At 43.5% G+C, this 27,296-nt stretch overlaps 1 protein-coding gene across 1 annotated transcript; it reads left to right on the top strand.

The window, feature by feature from the left end:
• The first annotated feature begins 9,118 nt into the window (after positions 1-9,118).
• LOC135278972 (guanylate cyclase soluble subunit beta-2-like) lies at positions 9,119-27,281 on the top strand. The gene is made up of 16 exons (XM_064385973.1): positions 9,119-9,509; positions 10,391-10,464; positions 11,388-11,482; positions 11,676-11,836; positions 12,252-12,351; positions 13,420-13,640; positions 13,725-13,830; positions 15,468-15,571; positions 17,002-17,218; positions 18,775-19,095; positions 19,807-19,955; positions 22,168-22,314; positions 22,577-22,731; positions 24,159-24,373; positions 24,457-24,579; positions 25,285-27,281. The coding sequence occupies exons 1-16, from the start codon at positions 9,507-9,509 to the stop codon at positions 25,434-25,436; spliced, it is 2,343 nt and encodes a 780-aa protein (XP_064242043.1). The 5' UTR covers positions 9,119-9,506; the 3' UTR covers positions 25,437-27,281.
• Positions 27,282-27,296: the final 15 nt, after the last annotated feature.

Below are 27,296 nucleotides of genomic sequence, written 5' to 3'. Positions count from 1 at the left end.
TCAATGATTTTCCAGGCCTACAAGAATGACTTGGCTTGAAGGATTGGGTGCCCAAACACACAAATTACCCAATACAATCTATTATTTTCCTGATATTCATTAGTCCAAGTCCTGTGAATCAAGAGCTCTGTTGGGTAATCCTGCATGCATTCTGATGACATGCATGGATTCACAAGATTCTTCAGGATTGCTTTATGTACCAAGTGCTCTCATACTGGATGGCTGTTGAATAGCTCTGCCTTGTCTTCCCTTATTTTGAAAACTGTGCAAGGAGATATTTGCAATACACAGGAACCACAGAAACAATCCTGAACACAGGATGGATTTTCAGACCATCATGTCATAGGCATTACCTGTCAGAAGAGCCCAAAGCCTGGGCAGTTTCCATTGGACAGCACTGGACAGCAGTGACCTTGCTGCTTGTGGCCAGTTGCTGTTTTGGCATCAGAATATTCCATTTCTATTCCCATCTCTTTTCCCCAAAGCATGGAAACTAAGGCATATAGTTGAGGATGTTAGCCTGTGTTAGAAAAACAGCCTCAAAAGGTACTCAAAAGGTAATTTTCTTAACAAATTAACAATTCTCTCACTTTCAGGCGTGGAAGCAGGAAATGATATCTTCTCTTTAACCCCATTAAAGAGATCACTCTTCCATGTGAGAAAAGAGGTGTTGCCTAGAACCCCTGCAAGTTTCATAAATAAAACAGCATTAGAAATTTTGGTAACTGGATGTTGCCATAGGGCAAAACGTGGAATGAAACTGTTGGCTTACAGGCAGCAAATAGAAGTCTGGGACGCAGTGGAATCCCATGTAACTTAAACTCTGTCATCCTAATGACCAATCCTTGAAAAGACTTGTCACTATCTATTTGGGTTAGCTTTACCTGCGATATTCATTCCTGCATCTCTGCATCCAGCTGCAGTTAGGATTCTGGTAACTAGCCTGTACATGTTACTGGACAGCAGGATTATTGTTGTTTTTAATGTATTACACCATCAGGCAAGCTGTTGGGACAGAACAGCTGTACAAGTTGGTGCTAGCCTCCTCCCAATTAACTGCATGGTGGTTCTGCTTCTCAGTTAGAAGCTCACATCTCACCACCTATGCATTTGTACTTGCTAATTTCAGCTAATAAAACGGGCCCAGAGTAGAGTCTGATGGCCAGCAGCTCTGGAGTTACATGCTGGATCATCACCCCTGTGTCCCATTGCACATTGCACTGCTCCTCTGTTTTCCCCCTGGGAAAATGTGGACATCACCGTTCCCCTGCATTACCAACACCACTTGTGCAAGGCTTTGGAGAGAGACACAGCATGCTCTGGTATCTGATGTTGACTTTATACAGTACTCACACCCATCAAGCATGGATAAAATTAACATTTTAGAGCTAATTCACAAATTAGTTTAAATCTATTTCTCACAAACACTGTCACTGTCGAAGAACTGAGGTCCTTCAGGTCCTTCAGGCTCTTCACCTGCCTGGCAGTCTTTCCTTGCAGCTCACACATACTGCGATGGCCACACTGTGCAGCACAGATTTTCCCAGTCAATGTTCATTTGGAGCTGGTTTGTTTGCCCTGCAGTGCTTCAGAAATACCCTGCTTTGCCTTCCCCACAAGGCTACTCTGTCAGGGTAAGGAAAAGAAGGGAGAAAAGAAAGGGAAACTAGCAAAGCAGCATGAAAAGAGGGGAGCAAAGCCCCAGGGTGCTCCTTGAGGGGCTACAGGCCTGCTGTGCATGCTGCAGGGAAGACAAATTGCTCCAGCAGCATGCTTTGAAGGGGTTCCATGCACACAAACACTGCAGCGTGCTCCCTGGCCACAGACAGATGCAGAGGCTTTGCTGAGCCATGGAACTCCACGCAGCCCAAGACAGCACTGCACATCCGAGCTGTAGTTCGTGCTGCAGTGGAGCTCCTGTTCTCCATGTGCACGTACACATCATCCCACTGCACTGATTCCACAGCCAGCTCCCACACTAACTCGTGTCCCTCCACCTCCGTGAAACACCAGGATTTGGATTCCCCTTCTCTCAGCAGGGAAATCCAGCATCAAGTCCTGGTCATGACAAAAAATGGAGCAAAGCTGGCATTCACACAGCACTAAGAAGTTAGCTGTGCTTGCAAACCATGTTTGTAAAGGCCAGTGATGTCCAGATTTGGGCAGCTCTCTGCTACACCCACTGTGAGGTCAGTGCCAGTTCCCAGAGTGTGACACATCCACACTGGAGCATGGCTCACACATACATCAATTGTCTGCTTCTGATCCTGCTGGTGGCTCAGAGATGAGCACCAGCAATTCATCTTGCTTCTTGGACAGATCTTACACTCTTTGGCAAGTTCTTTGTTCTTCATCCATCTGGGATAGAACTACTTCAAGCAGACTAGACAGGGGTGCAGATATAGGTTCTTATTCTAAAAAAAATAGCCTTTCAACACAGCTACTCCCTAGCCTCAGAGACACATTACATAAAACCAGTTCTCATGAAACCAAGATGGTTCAAGTCAAGAAAGGAAAACACTGGTTTTGGCAAAACAAATTAGCAGAGGAAAAATCAACCTCAAGGGAAATGCTGGAGATCACAGTTGTAGCTCCACATTCCATTAAAACCCTCAAAATCTCAATTTTAGTATATCTAGTGTTCATATCATTACAAAGCCAAGCACAAAACCAAAACCAGAATAAAGACCACTATTGTCCCCAAATTAATTCACAAGAGCTATTAAATGGCTACAGCAGAGGTCAGAAAGGTGTAGTGCATTTTCAGTAGCTAGCCTAAGTTAGAAAGACTTTTTTATTATTGCTAGATTACAGAAAGGTATTTTCTGTTCCTGAGGATGAGTGTAACCAGCCACAGCAGAAGTCAGAATAATAATTGAAACTGTGGTGAATCTTTTTAAACATCTAATGCTGGCTGTTTTGGCTCTATTGTTTTGGTTGGAGAGGGAGGGAAGGACCTTCCTGCATTACAACATAAATCAAATACAAATACACAGGGAAATCAGAAGACAGAATAATTATCAGCAAGCACCAAAGGGATAATTTCTCAGGTTTTCTTGGTAGTATAGATTTTAGCTCTTGTCCTCTCTGCACAACTGCTCAACACACTGGGCCTTTCAAGTTTGTTCATTGATGGTTGGATGGAAGTGGATGGTTTAAAGCTAAAAGGAAAATTACAGAGATTTTGGCTAATCCTCTGAAGGGATTTGCCCGGGTGACATCCACTGCCCATCACATGATCCAGCTGCCCTCCAAGTACAAATGTCTGGCTAGTCAGGTGCTGGTTAGATCATCACCAACACCTCCAGTTTCGAAAGCAGAGATCAAAAAGGAGATTGCAGTTGTAGGCAGAGACAGAGGAAACACAGGGCTGTGTTTCCTCTGTCTCTGCCTCCAGCTGCTTCTTACTAGTTGCTCTCAGCTGGTCTGTGAGTTTCTCATCCCCTCAGCTCACCCTACCAGACACAGATGTGTCACTTTAACTCTCCAGCTAAGCCCTTACCCCTTGTAGAGCCCATTACAAAAATAAAGCTGCTCTAACATCCAGCAAGCACCTGCCATTTCCTCACTCCTGATCACAGCATTTCTGCTGTGCAAGAGGAATATGAACCATCATCCCTTTGTGCCTTTAAAAACCAAGTTGACACACACTGGGCACAGAGGCAAGCACTTCATGCTTTCAGTCTTCCTTTTACTTCAATAGAATTTACATTTCTTCCTTAGAACTGGAATCTTTTAAAGTCATTAACCATTCTGGCTTTAACATTTATTAACTCCTGGCTAAGAGCCCTGCTACTTGACAAATCAACAGGGTTTCCTCAGAGCTTCAGCCTTTGGACCTCTTTTAATTCCACCACGGATCTCCACTTGGATTTTCCAGCAGAGTTTACTACTCCCTATTTAGCATTCCCTACCAAATTACAAATTTTGCTTCTCTTGCTTAAACAAGGGAATTGTTTTTTGTATACTTCCTCCTTTTCGTAAAGTGCTTTGCTGTCAAAACTTAGATCCAATTCTTCTTGGGGATAATGGGAGTTGTTGGCCTCTGGAAACTCAGACCTAAAGCTGTAGAACAGCCTGTCCCTAGTGACAGGAAAGGATATTAAACTTCACCTTAGTATAGAATGGATCCAAGTATTTTTCAAAGATACCCCATGGAATATAGTTCAGAGATTCAGTTCAAACAAGGAAAGCTAGAGTAAACATGTATTTGCTAATAATGGTATGAGAAATGTAAGCATGCTGTATAATTAAAATTATTGCAAAATGTTACTTGGAGGAGTACAAGCAACAAGGAAGCAGATTGTTACCTCTGAAGCAGCAAGAGAGCATCAGTGGTAGGTGGTTCAGTGGGATAGCCAAGGAGAAAACTCACTGGATCATCAACACACCCAATAAGATTTGCAGTGTAACAGTTAGAGGTCTTAATACCCACAGGCACAGGAAACCTGGGCCCACCTCTTAAGAACAAAACCCAGATATTTATTATGCCACAATGGAGATATCTGGATTATCATTTCCAAAAGTAAAGGAACAATCTCTCACAATATGAAAGACAAATAAAGCTACAGGCAGAATTTACCTTTTTTTTGTTTGACTTTATCAGGGATGTGCTACTAAACTGCTCTGGGTTCTTGACCTGGGCCTTTGGAGATTTTGAGTTGCATGGCAGATGATTGGTGATGTGAATATTCCAGGAAAGGGTCTTTCTTCAAATCACAGGGGAGGGACACTGGTGAGGTGGAAGGGAAATACACCACAGATCCCTCAGATACTCCCTGCTAGGCAGCACCTCCTGCACAGGCTGGTACTACACTATTTCTTCATTTGGCACAGGCACCTTTTCATCTGGAGTTACATTCCCAAAAGTACAAGGTGCCAGAGAGTGACCAAACAGCTCCACAGGCTCCTGTGTTGGAGCTACGAGGCTGGAGTACAATACAGACACAATAGCAAAGCACCAAAGACTGATGAGCCTCAGCTTTTACCCATTTTTGCATTATTCTTGACTGCATTCTTCCAGTCTCCTGGATAACTGTGCCATCTGTGAGCTGTAGCTGAAAGGAGCCTGGCCCAGGCAGTTGAGACAAGTGATTCTTTGTAGCTCATTGCTAGAGTGATGTTACAGCTGGAACCAATTTCATTAACTAGCAATCAGAGGGGGAAAATACAAGCAATGAGCCTTTTTCTTTGCAGAAAACAAAGATATCAGATGCTGGCTCTTGAATGTGAGTAGCCATACAAGAAGTGAGAGAAAGAAAATACCCAGAGGAACGTGCACGAAGACTTTAACCAGAAAGTTTCATGCAAATGTACCTCCAGGGCCTGTTTCTCCTTGGCATGAGACATTTCCAGGGATGCAGGCCTGACTCCCATGGATCAGAGGAGTGCTGAGGAAGGGAAACCTCAGGGGGATCACACACAGGGAGAGCAGAACCCCATGGCTGCAGACATGGAGAGCCAGGGGAGAGGGAGCTGTGCCACTGAGCATCCAGCTCCTGGAGGAATCATTCATTTCCTCAGTTCCCTCCCCATCTGTGTGCTCAAGGGCACCTGTGCATAGGTTTTGGACCTGAGCTGGTGACTTTTTCCAACTTAATTCCCCTCTAAAACATTATTGACAGCCTCCTATCTCCAGCTCAGCTTAACAGATAACCAGAGGAGCTGGGGTTTTGAAAGCTTTCTTGAGGACAAAGCCTGCACTCATGCAGTTTCACTGCTGTTGAGTTAGTCTACATTAATGTCATTTAAAATTTGCCCAGGGTCTTTAATAAGAATTCAAATATAACTGCTGGGGGTTTAAAATATGTGTTTTGAAAATTGGAGCCATCCAAACTATGCAGGACAGCACATCTCCTGTGTTTATTTTTATTCCTGATCTAGAGTCTGCATCAGCTGTCTTCATGGTTTGGTAGTGTGAAGTACTGGAAGCCTACCAATGCATATATATATATAAAACTTCCTTTTTGGTTTGCATCAGTAGAAGGACAGATTCTTTTTCACTTTGAGTCACTAAAAAGTCACTGTGCAGGCTAATTTAAGACAAATGTGAACACATGATATCTGAACAACGGATGTGAGGCTGTGTTTGAAGGAAGTATGCTGAAAAGCCCTGCATCCTTAGGGGTCTTTGGTAGGAGACAGTGCTGGCAACCACTTGGAGAAAGGATTCTGTTACTGCTGTGGTATTTTGGGCTCCAGGGTGCAGCGTTTAGAATGTGCTCTGCTCAGACAGTCATGGAAGGAGCCCCTCCACCATGGCAACTCACATATGACTTTGCATTGCTGGTAATAATCACACAGCAGAGAGAAAAAGAAGAAAAAGGAGGATGGCCTTGCATACGCAGACCATGACGGTCTAGGAGTGCATTCTCCAAGGCTGTAACCAGGAGTTATAAATTGCTATATTGCATATTTTCACCTCTCATCTAATTGAAGAAACAGTGTATACAGTGCACTTTGCAGATACCCCATTTATTTTGCTGAACTGCCTGGGGCTCAAGGATGTTGTTTAAAACTAACTGGACACAAGCACAACAAAGGCCAGGGGAAATTGGCTCTTGATAAAATCAATTGTCAGGTATGGATGAACACCTTTTTTTGCAAGGCCACAGCACCTCCCTTCTGAATTAATGAATCTTTTGCCACAAAGGCAGAAAAAATATAAGGCACACTTACTGACAAACTGCCAGGAATGTTGCAGAAGTTTACAGAATTTTCCAGCAGCACCGTCCTCAGGCTGCAGTTTGGATATCGGGATGCTGAGTGGGCTACAGGAGGAAGGGGTGGCTTTGTGCAGGTGCAGCCCCTGGAGGACTTTTCAGACACATTTCACCTGAAGGTGTCCTGTGCCCTTTGAAAGAGGCTCAGCCTCCAGGAGAATTCCAATGTGCAGTTCTGTCTGAGCCTATGCCTGTCCACCCTGTGTGTTCTGGGAAGCAAGAAACCCTCTGAAACCAAAGCCACCCTGCTCCAGCCTCCCCTCTACATCCCCAAACATTCCTGCTCTGCTCAGGAAGGGGCAGGCTGGACCAATGCCAGACCTCTGCAAAGAGGTCCACTATAGGCTGGGAGACCTGCCTGTGCTGTGCCAAGAGAGACCAGCATCACCATCACCAGAGCACAGCAACAGATTGGAAAGGGGAGTATTGTTTCCTTCATTTTACACAGAGTGGGCTGAGATACAGAAACATGTTGGATGTTGTCTTTGATTGCAGACTGGGGGTTATACACAGAAATAGCTGCTGATTCCAAAATTCTAGGAAGTGTTGATTACATTGTGCCAAAGAAATAAAAAATCCCTAGTGACACCAGAAGTGTATTATATATATATATTTTTTTTACCTGTTGATTTCTATTCTTTTGCTTGGAAGGTTTCTGTTATCTAACTTGAGATGACAGAGATGACTTGAGATGACTGAGGACACATTATGGGCCAGGGGCTGTGAAGGATGAGCAGCCTAATGACCCACAAAAAACAATCCTGACTTGAATATTCTTTATCCAGATTTCTCTCATAATCACAGACCAGAAAAAAACCCAAAAACACAATAGAATCAATTCACTAATCAAAGAAGGGCTAAAGCAATAATAATTTTAAAATATGATTTACCTTGTACAATAGATGTAGTACTAATGTGAGTTTTGGATAACTTACCTGAATTGCATCTCCAAATCTTTTTGATAGTTGCTAATCTTTGCTACTAAAATCATTAAATGTCATACAATGAGAAAAAGAAATTATATTAAACTAGAAGAGAGGATACTGAAGTTCTTTCTGTAATTGCAAATCCCACCAGTGACTCAAGTTTTGTAAACCTTAAGATGTGTAATAGAAATTAATTTATACATGGAAGGCAGTAAGCGTACCTAAACCATTCTTAGATGATATGGTGTTTATTCCCCTCAGGTACTGCTGGCTGGCTGAGCTGTGGGGCTGAGTCTGTGGGTCCAGGACCACCTCTTGTCCTGCAGCAGGCATGGTGGGTGCTCCTTGGAACCACAGCACGGAGAGAAAACCAGGAGTCAGACCATCTGTTGTGCTGGCCAATGCTAGCTCCAACAGGGGCATGTTTGAACAAATATTTGATACTGTCCAGGAAATACAGAGGGGTTCGTGTACATTATTCTGTGCTAAACTGCACTGGGAATACAGCAGGGCACAGACTTTTGTTAGTTCTCTTCCCCTGGGCCTGGCTCTGACCAGGCTTTGGCTCCCGAGGCAGCTTTTGAGAAGATACCTGGTTTATTATCTCTGAGGTCACAGGGGAGATGCTGGTACTGTGGGACAGAAAGGCTGTGGGGAGTTTAAAGGAGGCTGTGGGAGGGCAGAGACAGCACAGGGCTGGTGGGAGGGCTGTGATTGCCAAAAATTCAGCAGTCCTGTAGCCTGGTGAAGGGCTTTGACCCAGATTTTGATGTGCCTGCTGAACACATGCAGCAGTGGAGGGCTGAGGATCAGAGACAGAGCGATGAGCCTTAGAACCACCACACCAAGAGCAAAACCCTCCCTGCCAGACAGGCACAGAGCCCTGGCAAATGCACATCCCCTGCAGCATCCCACAGCAGCAATGAGGCGCTGGCACAGGGCTGTCAGCACCCACAGGGCTGCCTCTGCCAGTTTGGCTGATAGAGGACAGAACCTCATCTTTATCAGGATTTTCCCCAAATAGTTCTTCACTGAGTTCTCTCAGGACTCTCAAACCACTCAAATCTCTCACTCTACAAACAACTATTTAAAAAATAAACCTAGGAAATAAGATAACTCTGCCAAGTACCAAACCCCATGAATGCATTGCCTGTAACACCAATCACTAAGCTCCTGTTAACATCCCTGCTGCTGTCCTTTCCTCTCAGACAGGCTGGGTGGCTGCAGACACAGCCTGGATGATGGCAGCCACATGCAGGGAGCTTCACCCCCTGCTTCTTGTCAGGCCTCTGGCAGCAGCTCCCAGCTCAGTAGCAGTCGAATGGAAAGTGCTGCTTCTCCCTACAAATCTCCTGTCCTTGGGTGAGGGTGGCTATGGACTCCACCGTTTCTGCTCCTGCTCCGCTAAGGGCAGTTTTAAGAAACCCTTGGCAAGAAACCTCTTCTGCCCTTGCCACACTCCCGGCTCCCTGCCCTCCGGAGCCTGGACCCGATGATCCCGGCCCGTGTCCAGCCGGGGCTCAGCAGCTGCTAGCGGGACGGGGGAGCTGCCGTGAGCTGCCGTCGTGCCGGCGATGCCGCGGCCCCGGGATGCTCCTCGGCACCGCTCGGAATTCCCGGCACAGCCGCAGCCGCGGGGAGCGCGCCTCTCCTGCGGAAAACAGCCGAGCCCGCGGGGGCGCGGAGGGACCGGGACCGCGGCGCTCGGGGCCGCTCCTCCCTGCCCGCGGACTCCGGGCGCCACCGGGTGCCACCGGGCGCCACCGCCGCGGGCGAGCGCGGCGGGGCCGGGCCTGGCGGGGCCGCCGCCCCCCGGGCCGGCAGCGGGAGGCGCGGCGGGACCGGCGGCAGCGGCACCATGGTGAGCGGGGCGGCGGGGCGGGCCGGGACGGACAGACACACAGACAGACAGACCGACAGACAGACAGGTAGCTCCTGCCGGGGACAGATATGCAGACAGGTAGCTCCTGTCTTGCACCAACAGCTGCGGCCGGGGACAGACATGCAGCCCCTGCTGGGGACGGACGGACGGACACACAGACGGGCAGACCATTCTGGGGATGGATAGACACATGGGCAGCCCCTGCTGGCGACGGACAGACAGACAGACGGGCAGCCCCTGCCGGGGACGGACAGACAGACGGGCAGTCCCTGCCGGGGACGGACAGACGGACAGACAGGCAGCCCCGAGAGCAGGGGCTGAGCGCCGTGCCGGCTGCGGGGCGCTCGCACCGCACCACGCGGGGCTACTGCGCTCTGCCGGCGCTGCCCGGCCGCTCTCGGCTCTGCCCCGCCGCTCTCGGCTCTGCCCCGCCGCTCTCTCCCGGCTCTGCCCGGCCACTCTCCCTCTCTGTCCCGGCGCTGCCCGGCCGTTCTCTCCCGGCGCTGCCCGGTGCCGGGGCTGGCGGGCCCGCGGTGCCGCAGCCGGGCGGGGATGCCGTGCCCGGCCGCAGCGCCCAGCTCCGGCCCGGCACAGCGCACCCCCGGCCGCCCCGCCTCGCTGCTTCTCTGCAAAACACCTCCGGCTGCGCGCTCTGCCCTGCTGAGCGCTGGGGAAACGCTGAGGAAAACGCTGCGCTGTTTACTGGCAGATATAATGGTGTCCAACATGACTTTCTCTTTAGGCCGTCAAGCGTTATTCTTCTCTTCCCATATAAAATTAGCAGAGCAATCTGAAATACAAAAAGGTGGCGTTTGAAAAAAGAGTACATCTTCTCCATGTTCATATATTTGCTTTTGCAGTATGGATTTATAAACACGTGCCTGAAGTCTTTGGTGGTTGAAAAGTATGGTGAAGAAACATGGGAAAAATTAAGGTAAGGTGTTCCCAATAAATGTAGTGCATTGGAAGTGCTCAGGAATTCAGCAGCAGGAGATATAATTTCTTATTGGTAAATGGTAGCTGATGTGTATCTCAAGTATATTAGGAGTAACTAAAAGGGCAAAAGCAAGAGTTTCTTGCCTTGTAACACTTCATCCTCTGATACTAATTTGTCCCAATTAATTTGTCATATCAGATAATTAAATGTGACATTTAGTCTTATAGACAACTTTGCAATAGACTCACTGGCTCACAGTGACAATATTGAGAAGTAATTACACTGAAAAGATGTCATCCTTAATATAAAGGCAGTTTAATTGCAGCACTGAGAAAAGCAGCTAAATCAGAATCATAGATCATCTGGTTCCAATCCCCCTGCCATGAACAGGGAACCTTCCACTAGACCAGACTGATGGAAGTCCCATTCAATCTGGCCTTGTTATCATCTCTGGTTTTGTCTTGTTTTTATGAGCTATATGGTATTTCCAAGATACATAAATGATACTTAGATGCCATCTAATCCATCCACCATATATTATCATCCATTGAAGCCAATAAAAAAAAAAATCAGCAGGTTTGCAAAGCCCCAAGAATTTGATATTGTGGCCACATTGAACAACAAACCAGTAGACCAGAAGACAAACTAAGACTCCACTGGTTCTAGCATCCCACAGTATGATGTCCTAATCCTTGAAAGAGTTTACCACCATTCAGCCACGTTAAAGTAATTTAATTAATTTAAAGCACTTCATATTAAACTTACATCATTAGGTGGAGTAGTGTGTTCCAATATAATGCTCGAGGGAGGTTGAGGAGTGCATTCACAGCAAACAGTATTTAAGAAATGCCAGTTGGGTCACCCAAGCATGTTGTATTTACAGCACTGCTGAGACAAGAATATTGTCTTCTCTGTTGTAGGCTGCAGGCTGGAGTCCAGGATTCTTTCTTGACTTTTGAGGTGTACAAAGATGAGATCACAATGCAGCTTGTTGACAAAGCCTGCAAAGTATTAGGTATGTGTTAGCGTGCCTCAAAAATGGATCATGCTGGGTCAAGCCTGAGACTGCAGCCCAGGTTTTGTCTCCTGTGTGCTTGGGAATGCCTTCCCTATGTTGAAAATTTTCTGTCTTCAGTCTTAATCCACCTGACAGCATTGCAAGAACTTCCAAACCTTTCTTATTCCTTAAGGTATCTTTATTTTGCCAGGTGTTCCTGCTGACATTGTTCTGAGGGAGTTTGGAAAGTATTTCTTTGAATTCTGTAAGCGCTCAGGCTACGACCACATGCTGAGGACACTGGGTGGAAATCTCTATGAGTTCATAGAGAACCTGGATGCACTGCACAGCTACCTGTCCCTTTCTTACCAGGCAAGTCTGGGTAGTAACTGCTGAGCAGCTCTGCATGGACTCTGCCAGAGTTCACAGCACAAGGAGCAGCACCTCATAGGCGTGAATAAATAATGAGAACAATCATCAAAGCATGTTCTCTTCTTCTGTGTTCTGAAACAGATTACTCCAAATGTTAGGATAATTTCTAAAAAGGATTGGTTTTGACTAGTCCTCAACATTAGATATTATTTTCTACATTGGCTGTAATGCCTAGCAGATTTTCTTCACAGGTGAGAATATTTAATTTTCTGGTTTTCAGCTTATTTATATTACAGTGGATGTTATTAAGGTATGACATGCTTTTGTACAAGTGGAATTCATCAGTCTGCTTTCTGAAAAAGTAGACTTTTCCAGAAAAAAGACATTGAGGTTTTGGTTTTGTTTTTTTCCTCAGGAGATGAATGCACCATCTTTTAGAGTAGAAAAGAATGAAGATGGGTCAATGCATTTACATTACTATTCAGACAGAAGAGGTCTGTGCCATATTGTGCCAGGTAATGAGACTTAATGCAGAGTACAGATCAATGCAGTATGTATGCAGAGTAATCATCTATTTGCAGGTGCACTCAGAGTTCAGTATCTTTTTTCAGATGAGGTCTGGCCATGGAATTGAAATCTCAGTGTCCAGACTCTGAACTCATTATTTCCCTATTGCCTGATCACTCCTAGCTCCCAGTAAATTTCATCAAAATTTGATTCAATTTTGGGCATAACAAGTCCATAAATGTCCATTCTTGCTATAGAATTCCTTCCCTGGAAGAAGAGTTTAAGTTCATGGTGTGTAATTGTGAGAATTAACTGTTTATTAATTCTCAGTGACTTGTGCTTTTTAAATTCCTGTGAAGTAGAAATTCTAGTTAAGTTGAAGACATTCATCTGCCTTGTACTGAACCCTGCTCCAGACTGAATCTTTCACCAGCATTTGCCAGCATCTCCAGAGCTGTGCTTGTGCAAGCATTAGAGAGCTATAGGTCTGTAAGAGATGATCATATTCCTTTCTTTCATAAATGATGCTGAATTTAGAAGTTCAAAACTTCCCTTGTTGTTGAAACTTATTTGATATTGAAAGCAAAGAATTATTTGGAATTTCATACGGAACTTTTGATTTCATTTTGATGTCCATGCCTGACCAGAAATGAGAGAACTGATTGTGCATCTGCATGAAAGATACTTCCTTCCTTTCAAAACACAGTATTCTTCAATGACCGAAATAGATTGTGTGGCAGAATCTCTTTAGACTCCCTGCACTCTTTGCGTTGAATTCATGTTATTGCTCTATGGCTACTTGAGCACATTCTTCAGCTGTCCTGCTGAGCTGCTCCTGGTGAAAATCAGCATTTGTCCTCAGCCAAGGCAAAAGCAGCATAACTTTGAAGCTGAGCTCCTGTGAGCATATTCTCCTCATGGCAGCTGTAGCAAGGACGACAAGTGTTGCTCTCTTCTTCCAGAGTTTTTTTGGGAAAGTGATTTCTGAAACAGTGAAATTCCACTGGGGACCCTCTAAAAGGGGAATTGAAAAGGTTTTGTTCTTGGCAATACCTTGTCTTTTGTTTCCCCTTCAGGAATCATTGGTGCAGCAGCCCTGGATTTTTTTAACATTGAGATTTCAATGAAAATAGTCAATCAAACAGAAGAAGAAGAAAGAACTGGGAAAAAAGAACATATTGTTTTTCTTGTCACTCAAAACCCTCTATTTCCATGCAAGGAAAGAAATGAATTTTCTTCCTCATCTCAATGTCTTGTTGACTCTGAAAAACAAATTGAGAACCAACTGAATAAAGAGGTATTTTAATATTCATTATCATCATATTACTAAAATATATTTAAAATAAAAACATTGAATTTCCCTTTGGATTTATTTCAACAGGACCTTGAAAAAGCCAAGAATGCAAATGGAGACAGAGGAAACTCTGTTTGTCCTGTTAAGAAAAGTCACTGGAAAACATTGAGAGGAATAATCACATTAGGAAAAGGTGAGAGATCATTCAGAGGGAGCTCCTCATCATTTCTGAGTCTCTTCAGCTAGAAAATCAGTAAGCCTCCCTAACCCACCCACCCATCCATTTTGAAGTTACCATTTATATTTCCTCTGCAACTTTTCAAAATGTTTCTGGTTAAGTTTCTTTCAGCTTGACATTGATGATCAAAGAAAAATTGCAGATAATAAGCATGCTTAGTAATGACAGATACTTAAGTGGAATATGACCTGTCACTTTTGTCTCTTAAACAGGGCTTTCATCTGAAAAGTGTTCTTCTATAAAATGCCATTGTGTGGTGAATTTGATTCTTCATTCTCATGTCACTTGGTTTAAGATGCTGAATTTAAAAGTGTGTTTTTTAACTTGGTAGATACTACTCCTTTCCAAAATTATCAACTGTAGTAAATTTTAAAAAACAAATTACATCCTCCACTACCAAAAGTCTCCTGCTAATCTTGTAATCTCTGTTCTTGCCTTTATGTATTAGATGTTTATATATGTTTATAAAATGGAAGGAATTTTAGGATCTTTTGATTCCCCAAATGGAATGAGAATCTAGCTGAGTATTGCCAAGATGTCTGCATTCTGGAACCAGTGAAAAATTGAACCTGGTAGCACCTGGTGCAGTGTCACATGCATTACAAGGGCAGATATACTAAGCAAGAAATTAATATATATTTAAAATAAAAATTTACACTAGCATTATTACTAAAAAAATAAATAAATTCTTTAGCTATAAGTGTGAGTTATCAAGAACCAGATTTTGATAAATTAAAAACCCACACTGACTTTCCCTGAAGCAGTAAGAGATTCTAAGTTTGCAATATTTTGCACCAATCTCCTGAGTGACTTGAACATTTGTTCTCAGCAGAACTTACTGAAGTAACTGTCATAGCTACCTTCAGGGGGAAAGAGGTCACTGGAAGTAATCATCTTTTTGATTCTGGTGGGTTACTGGGAATCCAAGTTTATGCCATGAAGATCAGAGGTTTTGGGTGCTTCACTCAAAAGATGAACGGTTTTGATATTTTACCCATTGTATTCCTTTTACAAAAATAGCTGCTAGTAAGCACAAACTACTCTGTAGATTTGTGACCCTTTTGTAAAAATTCTCAGGGTAAGTAAAATAGAAACCAAACAGTAATTCTGTCTCTGTGCCATGGACATTGTACATATGGTTTATTGTACAGGAGTCTAAAACCCAGATCACACTGGGTTTTTTTCTCTTAGTGTTCCTTAGTAGCTGGCAAAGTATATTAAACCCACTTCTGTGCACACTTTTGTGGGATGTGTCTGTATTATATTGCTGTGGCATCTGAAGTTTCATAGAGAAGTAACATCTATAGTTCATCTATTCTTATTTTTTCTACATAATTTCATGCATCTAGTGCTTTTTGGTTTTTGTGTGCTTAAATTTTAAACGCCTAGCCAACTCAGATTAGTTGCTAATCAGCTGTGGATTACACTGCAGAGCATTTAGCACAGATGGGGGCACATTTCTGGGCCCACACACTTTTTGCTTTGTCTTCACTCGCTGTGATATAGGGTTCTGTCTGACTGAGTGATAAAAAGTCATGCTGATTGGTTTTATGAAGTGCAGCCTGATTTTAAATCTACACATCTCGCCACAGGTAAGCTCCTGAGAGGATTTGATCCTGTTTATCCCAAGAGCCTCTGGATTGACACAAAAACATTTTGCAATGGACTTCCTTTTCATATGGTTTTTGACAAAGAGGTAGGACAAGCATGTGGTCAGGGCCCTTAATTTGCATAAACCTCAGAGTAATTTCCCTTTGTTTTGACTGTCCTACAGTTCCCTGCTGTGTACTCTGTGTGCAGTGTACACTCTCTCACAGGATTTGCAGAAATACTCTGTACAGAGACATGCTCTGTATCACTGCAGATAGGAATCTCCTTTGAATTCATTGAGTTTCCATGTCTGAAACATCTGCCAGCAAGGTTTATTGCAGCAGTCTTATCTGTTACCAAATAGTGAGCACAATTTTTTGAGGTTTCTGGTCACCTCCCTGTCCCTGGATATACCAGAGCCATGTCCCATCCTTTAAAGTGGCTTTGTATTTACAGTTTCCTGCTCTCCTCCCAGTTACTGTTCCAAGGATTGTCCCAAGCTCCTTGTGCTTCCTGAGTCTAATCCTGCATGCTTCTGCTGGGAAAGCCCAGCCACTACTGCATCAGGCAGCATGCAGCCCCTCTGGGACCCCCAAATCTCTTTACCTTCTGGGGCAGGGCTGAGTCTCCTCTCCTGCTCACACAGCCCTTGGCAGGGCTGCCCTCTGGCTGCTTCCCAGCTCGCCTGGGTCCCCACCAAGCTACAGGTCCTCCTGCTCTGAACCCTGTGGAGAGAATATTGGCTTAAGACAGGAGCAAAGAAGGGAGAAGCTGAGGATGGGACAGCAGAAGAACACTGAAGCCATTCCCCTCAAGGAACACGTTTTGGCATTGTGCTGGTTGAGATACCAGAACATATAATCTGCTTCCTGCCATTGCCCACATCAGCCAAAATACAGAGTCTTAAACCTTTCATGAAGGCCAGTATGCACAATTTAATAAAATTATTAGTGTGCAAAGAAGTCCTACACCCATTACTGGTAGCCAGGTTAGAGCTTCAATAACCAATGACGAGCAGAAAAGAACATTTCTGCAGAATTTAAGAGCTCATGTATGGTCAGCAGAGGAAAGGAAAATGATTAAACCTTTTCACTTTGTTAAGAGAAAGTAACCCATGACATCTATTAGAAAATTAATATTTGCCAAGGCATTTTATGCCACAGTTATTTTCGTTTTGGGATACAAGACACTCCAGTGTCTCAAATTTTCTCCTGCAAAATTCTCAGATTTTCTCCTGTAAGGCTGTTTGTGAGGCCCACACAAATGCAGCAGGGATAATAGCAGGTAGTTTTGGGGGTTTCTCACAATTGACAGGAAGGAACATTTTAATAACAACATTCCTTTCTTGGGCTTTGTCTTGCTATGAAGGGCATGCATTCAGGGCTGTGTAGCACTACACTGACAGGGTAGAAACTTTGCTCAGAAATAATCCATGTGCTTTAGAAAGGCTAAGTGTGTGGAAATGTTATGAACATTTGCTTGGTCTGAACCCAAAGGGACACAAATTGTAACATTGGTCCATATTTTCCTTTTAAGCTCAAAGTGAAGCAAGCTGGGGTGAGCATTCAGAAGATTGTACCTGGCCTTCAGACCATGGGCATCTCCTTGGATCAGTATTTCAGGATCGTTCACCCAGAAGTACCCTTCACCATCTCCAGCATTCAGAAATTCATCAACAGCCAATTTGTTTTCCAGACCAGAAGAGAGATGATGCCTGAGTCATGGAAAGAACGGCCAATGCTGGAGCTGAGAGGTACTTCAGTGTTTGCAATAGAAGAAGTGCTCCTATTAGATCAGGAATTAGGCTGAGGTGCACTCCTGACCTCCCTGCAGCCCTATAAATAGCCTTTGGGCAGTGAGGAGATTAGATGGGTCTGCTTAGAGAAGCAGTAGATGCTTGTACACAAATTCTGCTATCACCTCACCAGATTTTGAAGGCTTTCAGTCAGAAGCAACAACTCAACTCCTATTTGAAAGGCTTAGAAAAATGGTGGTTTTCTGATGCTGCAAAACTCACATGTGAATACATGGTTTGTTCTTAATTTATGTCTTTAAGGGGAGTTATTTGCTGCTGGCTGGATTTCCAATGTGATTAAAAATAGATTAGTTCTCTATGCTTTTATTTTTTATAGCACATTTTCAGGTTCTGTCTTCACACACCTCCCCAAAGCCACGTAAGAGAGTTTACCAGTTAAAATTATCTCAGCAAACGAGATATTGTATTTGCTTTATTTTTACTGAGACAACTGAATATGGGATGATCCTCTGCTTGGTGTAATTAACTATAATAGCATTTGGTTTAATTGTTCTGTGACTTCAGTTTTTCTTTTCTGAACTATGTAATGTGACCTAATTTTCTCTTGTTTCCTTTCACCTTTATGTAATGAGTGTCAAATCTTGTTTCCCTGAGATTCAGAAAAAAAATTAAGCATTTAGGGACAACCTTGAAAAAAGTAATGCTACCAAAACAAGGAACTTTGACCAGCCACGGGTACAATTGTACTTTCCCTTATCCTCTAGCGGTTAGTTCACATGTATTTCTGATGTTTCAATCCTCTTAGTTTTAAAGCTGTTCATCCAGCAACCATGGGGATGAGGTGAGGGAGAAAGAAAGAAATAGGAATTCCTAGATTGCTGTTTAGAAAACAATTATACTTATGAAGTAAGATAATAACAACAACGACAACAACAATAATAACAATCAGAGTCAAAATCAAACCTCAAGCAAAACCCAAAAACTAGATTCCCCACCAAAAATCCCTTTTACCTTTCAGGCATTTTTGTAACTGCTTATTTAGATTATGATAGTAACTGAAAGCTTCAGTTTCCAGGGAGGAAAGTGCCATTGACTTTACTGGGACACAAACTATGCACTGTGAAATTAAACTTCTAATGCTTTGCTTAATCTCTGTGAGTCTCAGTTCCCCTGTGCACGATTCTGACTGACTGGCTTTGGGAACAGCCTGAGAACTAGGAGAGGAGGGGAAAATGCAGAGAGGAGCAGAAAGGAGAGGAGAGATGTTGTGAGCACTGGGGTTCCCCATTAGGAGGAGGGACTTGAACCCTAGCTGGGCTCTGCCCAGCACCTGCAATGAGGGAGTGACTGCTTCCTGGGTTCCAAAATTTTCTTACTGGCTCCTCTGAACCAGATCACCCCGAATTCCTAGGGAACAGATTCCTGTGATCATCCAGACCCTACAGAAACCCACCGAGCTTAGAACTCACCCCCTAGAATTAACTCCAGCAATGCAGAGCACCCTGTGAAAGGCCACAGTGCTGAAAAGCCTTGCCGACGCTGGTTCCCCACAGGGCAGATGATGTGGATGGAGCCCCTGCAGTGCATGCTGTACCTGTGCTCACCTCTGCTGCGCTCGCTGCACGAGCTGGAGGAGCGGCAGATGCACATCGCGGACATCGCGCCCCACGACGTCACCAGGGACCTGATTCTCCTCAATCAGCAGCGCCTGGCAGAGATGGAGCTCTCCAGCCAGCTGGAGAGGAAGAAGGAAGAGCTGCGCATCCTGTCCAAGCACCTGGAGGAGGAGAAGAAGAAGACGGAGGCCCTGCTCTATGCCATGCTCCCCCAGCACGTGGCCAACCAGCTGAAAGAGGGCAAGCGAGTTGAGGCAGGTGAATGAACAGGGTGCATTTGGGATGTGTGACTTGTGCAGCAGGGGTGGGGATAGAGAGACTGGGGTGCTGGCACAGCCCCTTTGCCACTGCCCTGGAGTCCATGCTCCACTTGGTGACATCCATGCATTGGAGGAGGGTCACAGACCCTAATTTCGCTGATAATAAAATTAGGCTATTCTTTCAAAGAAAGCTTTGGAAGCTCTTTGCTAAAATTGTTCCTTAGGTGGTGAAAGGTGGTAGTGCTGCCCATTCAGTGAACAAAATTCAGTGTTTCAGCAGTAATCTGAGATTTTGGTTTTAACATGGGTATATAGGAAGACAAGGGCTCAGAAGTGAAGGGAATAAGTCTTTGCCAGAAAATTCTCCTAGTACCTCTATGCTATTTATAAATGTAGGATTATAAATGTAATGATTCCTATTATCATTTAAGGGTAGCAATAATATGCTTAAATTCCCTTTAGTGAGCACATATATGAAATTAGGGATAATGAGTTTAGTATTTCCTGTATATGGTGTATTCACATGTTTGGGTTGTTTGAGATGTGCAATTATTCCTGTATTGATACACTCTGACCCCTCTCCTTCCTCTCAGCACCCATGTGTGATTATTACATATGAGAGGCCATAGAATGATCTTTTCAAACAAGTCTCAAACAGATACTGTGATTGTGCAGCCATTACAAACACCACTGCTCTCTCTGCCCACAGGAGAGTTCAAGGAGTGCACTATATTGTTCAGTGATGTGGTGACCTTTACCAACATCTGTGCCCAGTGTGAGCCTATTCAGATAGTTCTCATGTTAAATTCAATGTACCTGAGGTTTGACAGACTGACCACAGTGCATGATGTGTACAAGGTAGGTACTGATCAAAAAAGGCTGCAGAAATTTTTGCTGTTTTTTTTTTGTTTGTTTGTTTGGTGTTTTGTTTGTTTTGGTTTAAAATCTACTTAAATCCTCATCACCACAGCATGATTGTTGATTAAAACATAAAATATGACCTATTTGTAGTGGCCACACAAACTGAAAAACAGGGAGAAGTGGACATTATTGGATAGGAACTCAAGTTCTGTCATAGGCTAAAGCCTTTTCCACGGTGCTAATGCCAGAATGGCTCTTCTTTCATATCTCTCTCTCTTCCTCCTTTCTCAAATGCCTATCCAACATGAAAAATTTGCCTAGTTCTTTTATTTGAACCTCTAAATAGGTCACTTTGGTGAGAAATAGCATTATAGACAATAGCCAGCCAGTAGCTAGACTTCAGTTTCATGGAGATCTTCAGCAATGGTATCCTCTGCTGCCAACCCCCACAGAGCATCAATTAGACCTAGACTGGGCATGTGGTCTCCAAACTGTGCTGGAAAGATCAGAGTTCTGGCTGGCCTGTATAATAGTGTTACCAACACTTCCAGAGGTACCAGATTTAATGTGCTGAAGAACAGTTCCTAAGTTTCTCTCTGTCCTCAGCTCATTAAATATTTAGGAAGGCAGAAATAGTAAAGGGTGAAATCCAAATCTCATTTATTCTTTGCTCAGGCAGGGCTTGCAGTTCATCCCACAATAAATTGTACTGGGAAACCAGAAGCATTTCTTCCTTGGCAAGGAATCTGTATTCAATAATTGAAGAATTCAGGATATGGCCCACAGATTTCAGGATGAATTAGCCTCATATTCTTTCTAAATCATCCCTCATAAGTAAATGATCTGTCACTATAATAATCTCCTTTTGAAGCCTGTATATAACTCCTATTAATATTGAAGGAAGTTACTGGGGTACAGAGAGCAAGGATGAGATTACTATTGCAGGGAATTGGGAAAGCAATGAAATAGTGACATTGATCAAAGAAACTTGGCCCAAGCTTATAAACATCTGAAGTTATGAATAAATCTTGTTAAATTAAATCTTCTACTATGGCTGAAAAATAATTAGGGCATCTATTTGCATTAGTAGCTTTTTACAGTTGTTTTTAATTTGTTACAGAAAAATTAATTTGTTACTGCCATCGCTGTGGGTTTGGCTGTCTGATAGAAGGCATGGACAGGAACACATTCTTTGAGACTGAAGTACTGAACTGTTTTAAGTCATTGTGTTAATGAACAAACCCAAATGTTATGTTTCCACTCTCCTATTGCTGTTAATTTTTAAGAAAGTCAATTAATCTAATCTAAAAGATCTCTCTTTTACTGATGATAAGTGGGCCAGTGGAACCTTATAAAAGCAGTTTAGAACATTTCATTACCATGTAACAGACTTTTACAGTGGATTTTGAGCATTTAAGAATTCTCTTTTTCAAACAGGTCTGTTCTATTCCCAGCAAAATTTGTGTTACAGTATCAAAATCCAAAGCATTTCTCAGGTACTTTAGCATGTATTCCAAAGAGACTGGATGCCTGAAGGAGGACAAACCCTTCAGCATTTGTCTCACAGGCTGCAGCTGTTGTGGGAAAGCAGCTGGTTGTAGGGAAGGATGCTCCCAAATTGTTTAGCCCACATTGTGTTCTGTGAGATCCTGGAGACTGGAGGTTCCTTAATTTTGTGGGAACCCTTAATCATCATCAACAGTGAATGGGCGCTCTTGCTTTTTTGTGACTATTAAAAAATAAATATCTCCCAAACAAGAAATATGCTTTTAGTACCAATTATGAATGAGAGCTAATTAACAGCACTCATCCATCAGATTATGAACAGCACTCATCCTGGCTCAGGAGGCTGTGCCTCGGGCTACCTCTGTGCATAGACCCAGCTCTGCCCTGGGTGAGAGGAAGGCAAGCAGTCTGCACTGTTGCAGCCTTTCTTGCACAGCAGCTCTTCCTCCTTAGGGTCTCTCACACTGATATCTAAAGTGGGTCAAGCGAGCAGGGACAGAATGTAATGGAATTTTTAGTGTGGAGTGAAGCAAAGGACCTCCATCTCAAGGAAACTCATGTGTGGTAAAGCTTTTCAGTGACTGGAAGCATCTTTTAAGAGAAAGGGACAGTTGGTGCAGATGAGAAGAGCCCTGAAGAGCAAAACACTAACCTGAGTGAGATGCAGCTGGCATGCTCATGTGCTTGTCCCTCTCAATTCAAGGTGGAGACAATTGGAGATGCCTACATGGTGGTGGGGGGTGTGCCTGTGCCTGTCCCCACTCATGCAGAGCGAGTTGCTAATTTTGCCTTGGGCATGATAATGGCAGCCAAAGGAGTACAGAACCCAGTTTCTGGAAATCCTATCCAAGTAAGTTAACACAAAGGTGCACGTGTGTCTGTCTGCTTCTTGTGCTGAGCTTCTGGTTAATGCTTGCAGCAGCACCTCAAAGAGCTGCTTCTACTCCTCTTTGGCTTTGGGCACATTCCCATGAGGAGCTCTCCCTGTGGATATTTGGTATCATTCTGGCGTCCAGTGTTGTGTTGAGATGAACTTTTCGGTGGCTGGATAGCACTAAGAAAGATGTTAAATAACAAGTGACATTTTTGGGGGGTGTTTTATCTTTGTAAAGATTCGAGTTGGGATCCATACAGGTCCTGTCCTGGCGGGGGTTGTTGGAGAAAAGATGCCTCGTTACTGCTTGTTTGGGGACACGGTGAACATCGCCTCCCGCATGGAGAGCCACGGCGTCCCCAGCAAAATCCACCTCAGCTCCAGTGCCTACCAGTGAGTGACTGAGGGGAACCTCACCTGCTCAAAGCCACTGCCTTGGCAGTGCACCTTTCAGTGTAGATGGGGCTTAGTCACTCATTTAAGCAGCTTGTAAAGGGAAGTCACTGCTTGTAAAGAGTCTTATTTTTTTCCTAATTATTCCAAATGTACTTATGTATAGGAGCAGAGGCTTGAGAGAGCAAAATATTAGAAAAAAACAACTGTGATGACTTATTTGGAAGTACTGATAAATTGATGTAGGTGCTAGAAAGACAGCCAGAACATCTAGAACATAACAAAAGACTTAAAATCTCTGAGCACCACAATTTGTAGTGAAAGAGATTCATTTACACTTACTAAGGATTAATTGCCTAAACAGCTGTCCTCTTCATGCTGTAATTTACTTTCCAGAAACTCATGTTTGTAAAAAATTAATTTTACATTTCCAAGAACTTTATGTATGCATAAAATCTGTATGCAACAGTGGAAGCAAAGACAAACTACAAAGGAAAGAGTACAACAGCATTGTCTGGGCACATAGGAATGATGTTGGGAAAATGAGAACTCAGCTGGCACTGAAATGGGAAACAAAGTTCAAAGGCAGTCAGAGGAGCTGTGCAATGTTAGAATATAAATAGAAACATGGACCTGCTGTGGCAGGTGATTTAGTGACAGTGCCCTGAAGAAAGGCTGAGTTACTTAAGGCCTCTCTTGCTTTGGTTTTCACTGATGAGTTCTTCAAGGTCCCTGCACCAAGAGCCAGGTTCAAGGAGTAGGTGAACTATGAGTACTGGGGGAGGATCAGAGCAGGGATCTTTTGAGACATCTCAATCTACAGAAATGCAGGGATCTGAGGTGATGAGAGCTGGGTGGTGGCACTGCAGAGCTGCTGTCAGCTCTGGCAGGCCACGACTGTCAGCACACAGCAGCTGAAGAAAGCTACAGCTGTATGGAAAAATGGCAAGGGGGACATGGGGAAACTGCAGGCTGATCAGCCTCATGTCAGTCCCAGAGCAAATCAAATGGTCATTTCTGGACACATGAAAAAGGCAATTGGGAATAGCAAGTCTGGATGTAAAATAAACTAGTTAATCATGCTTGATGGACCTGATTGCCTTCTCTGATGAAATGACTGGGGATAATTCTGTCTAGCTGATATTGGCTGCCTCAGTTCTTTATTTCTATTTACTGGTAAATAAGAACCCTCCACCCTACTGAAGAATTTGACTGTGTGATCCATTAATTTTTGATCAGGCTGTATGTGTAATGCTATGAAAGCACAGCAGGCTTGAATAAACAGTTGAAAGAAATCCTCAGTTGTTCACAAATTGAGACTCTTTTCCCCAGACTGTTATGATTTGATCACTCAGCTCTTTGAAAACATCAGTGTCATTTTTACTTGTCTTGAATTTTCATATGTCATTTTGCTTCTGATACTTTAGGTGCCTAAAATACAAGAATTTTGAGATTACTGAAAGAGGAGAAATAGAAGTAAAAGGCAAAGGGAAAATGCACACCTACTTCCTCATTAGAAATAAATCTGCAACTGAGAATGAGATTATGGGAAGGCCAGTGAAAGATTTAGATTCTGGCCATGAATCTGTTCAGTCCTTTCCAGAAGGCAAGATTGAAACTGTACCAAGTTCTCATCAGCCAGGTAGAGTCAACTCAACACATTTTCCTCCTTGAACAAATGAACATTAATACAATCCAATTAAATGTCCTTTTGTGTTCTTTCAGCTACTCAGACCCAGCAAAAGAAGGACCAGACCCCAGCTATTGCAATGAAGTATGTTGATGGCCCCACGGATGCACAGAACAGCCTCAAAAGAAGAAATCAGATGAAAGTTGGAGATTTAACAGGTAGTTATTTAGTTACCATTTCACAAAGATGACAGAACTAGAAAGTAACTGAGGCTTAATCTTGCAAGTTCTTTATATTAATCTTCTAAATAACCATAGTTTGTCAAGCCAGACATTCATGCCAACATATACACATTATCCTTCTGCACAATCCTCAGGGCCAGACAACTTTCACCTCTGGAGCAATCCCAGGTGTTGGTTTGCACTAGTGAGAAGGAAGCTGGCAGAGCTGTCAAACCCCAGAGCCCTTCTGGGAGTGCAAATAGAATGGATAAACCTTAGACAACACAGGGACAGACCCATGAAGTGTTCATGTACACATCTTTTCCTAGCAAAGATGTAGTTATGGGGGAGCCTTACCAACTCAAGAGAGACCCCAGTCCTGCCTGATGCAGGACTCAGAAGGATTTATTGCCATGCTTATGTTCTGTGGCCAAAGTTCATTCTCCTTTGAAGTAGCTGATACTGAGATAGCAGATTTGATGCCATAACAACCTAATCTAATGCAGCAAGTCTTGTAGTTCTATTTATGTGTTTTGTGGATTTTAAACAGACTAAATATGTTGTCGCTAATTACTGGAAAATATTTTACTGCCTTCCCTCCCACCTGCTTAGATGTGGTGGTTAATCTAGTATGTGGTGTGCTGACAAACAGAAACCTCTTTGGTCCTTAAAAACTCACAGTGCAGGAGTGTTTCCTTTCAGGCAAAACTTGTGATTCCAAAAGCGATGGGAGTCTCCATGGCAACCAGCATGCAGATGATGGTCCTCGTCCTCCAAACCAGGGAAGAGTCAAACCTGCTGCTGAAGAGCCACAGAATAGAAATGTTCGCTCTAATTTTTGCACTTTACTTTGAGTTTCTTACTTTTACATTAAACAGAGAAATTTTATTATGATTTTGTGCATTTTGCTGTTATGGGACTGATTTTGTATATGAGTACCACATAATTTTGTAAAAAAAAAAAGAAGAAAAAAGACATTTCATCACAGTTTTCAGTAAAAATAAAGCAGTGGAGGAGATTTTTTAAATCCATCTACATGGGCCATATAATACTTCCAGTCAAGTAAGAAACCCTTGTAGGATGCTTTAAAGATGCATTTTCAGCCTGTGCCACATCTTTGAATATCCTTGTGTAAAAATCATGTGTTGGTATCTGATGCAGCAATCGAGAAAGAGGTGACTCATCCAGCTAGAAATATTCCTACTCAAATGAGCACTTGCCATAAAAGAAACATTCCCTGAAGTGACCATCTGTCTTGACTCCAGCACAGCCAACAACTTCCCCATGTAAGGTTAGCAGCATTCCACCTATGTTTTAACTGCAATAACACCTTAATTTCTTGACTAATCTTTGGTTGGGTAAGGGCATTAGGAAGTAGAAGTGCAGAATGATATAAAACAACCTGTATTTTTGCATCCTGAAGAGAGAATAATGTGTACTTGATAGCAGCCAACAGTAGAAAAGACCAGCCATACATACTGTGCACAGAAGAACATGGAAATTGTGGAGCTACAAAGCATCAGATTTGTCACAACACTGAAGGACTCTTCAAGGCCTGCAACTTTGAGACCTTCAAATAAGTTTCAAGTTTATTTATCATTTTTTTCACCCTGGCTAGAAAGAAAAAAAATTCTGGACTGCAGGAGGAGACTGTTAGTGCCGGAATTAATCATTGAAAACAACAGTATTAGAGATCAGCATTACCTGGTATCAGAGGCTGCCCAACTGAAATACTTCTGTGCTGGTATATTCTTAGATTAGGCCTGATCAGAAATGGGAGGGAAAAATTGAAGCTCATTTGTCAGGGATTTCAGAGAGAGGAGCAAAAATACAGTGGATATAAAGGTTGTAGACAATTTGGTGCGTCATAAATTGTGTTCTCACTCCTATAAATGGAGCTTGGAATAGGTGGGTGACTTTGACAGAAGATGTGCCCTGCACACTGATTTATTACCTTTGGCTGTGGATTCATCGACTAAGGATGCAGGCATGAGACCAATGTGAACTCTGGGCAAGAACTCACTGGAGGAGGTGATAAAGTTACTCCTCTCTGACAGTCTGGAGCATCACATTTCCACCTCTGTGTCTGCAGCAAGAGCAAGGCTCTTTAAGCACCAGACAGAGAGCCAAGACTGATGAAAGGCATCTCCTCCTCTTTATAGTATAGCCAGATGAAATTTCACCTGGTTGGATTTTTTTTTTTTCCCCAAATCTCTGAGACAGGAGCTGGGCAGCTCAGTCTAGAGGAACAATTAGTGCAATTAGAGCAGCAGAGGAGGATGCACAGAGTGAAGCCATCGGTGCTGCTCTCCACTAAAGAGGTGTTCCAGGGGTTTTCCAGGTGTGGTCCCATGCAATGAACGCCTGTAGCTTTTGGAGCACCTCATAAGCACATGCTCTGGCTCAGCTTCCTCCAGAAGAGATCCATTGAACACTTGCTTTGCTTAAACCTGCCTTCTTGCTCTGAGCAATCTCTGGGTGTTTAATATTGGGATGTTTTAATTGCCAGTGAGTGCTCCATGGTGAGTTCCTTCATGCTGTCCTGTGGTAAGAGTGGTGTGCTCAGTGTTTCTCTGTGGCATTCTGCTACAACCTGGCTCTCCTGCAGGTGCACAGCTGGGTCAAATCTGCACCACTGCTTCTAAAAATTAATGTGCATCATCATGTGTTCTTAAATCTGTAGGCACTTCTAAAGACTGCAAAAATATAATTCA

This window comes from Passer domesticus, chromosome 11 (genome assembly GCF_036417665.1).
Source record: "Passer domesticus isolate bPasDom1 chromosome 11, bPasDom1.hap1, whole genome shotgun sequence".
In the NCBI taxonomy this organism is placed as follows: domain Eukaryota; kingdom Metazoa; phylum Chordata; class Aves; order Passeriformes; family Passeridae; genus Passer; species Passer domesticus.
This window is presented reverse-complemented; position numbering and strand designations above follow the sequence as displayed.

Coding starts and splice junctions, on each gene's coding strand:
- LOC135278972 (XM_064385973.1), top strand. Junction 11,483..11,675: donor CAAAGCCTGCAAAGTATTAG/GTATGTGTTAGC, acceptor TTATTTTGCCAG/GTGTTCCTGCTGACATTGTT. Junction 12,352..13,419: donor TCTGTGCCATATTGTGCCAG/GTAATGAGACTT, acceptor TTTCCCCTTCAG/GAATCATTGGTGCAGCAGCC.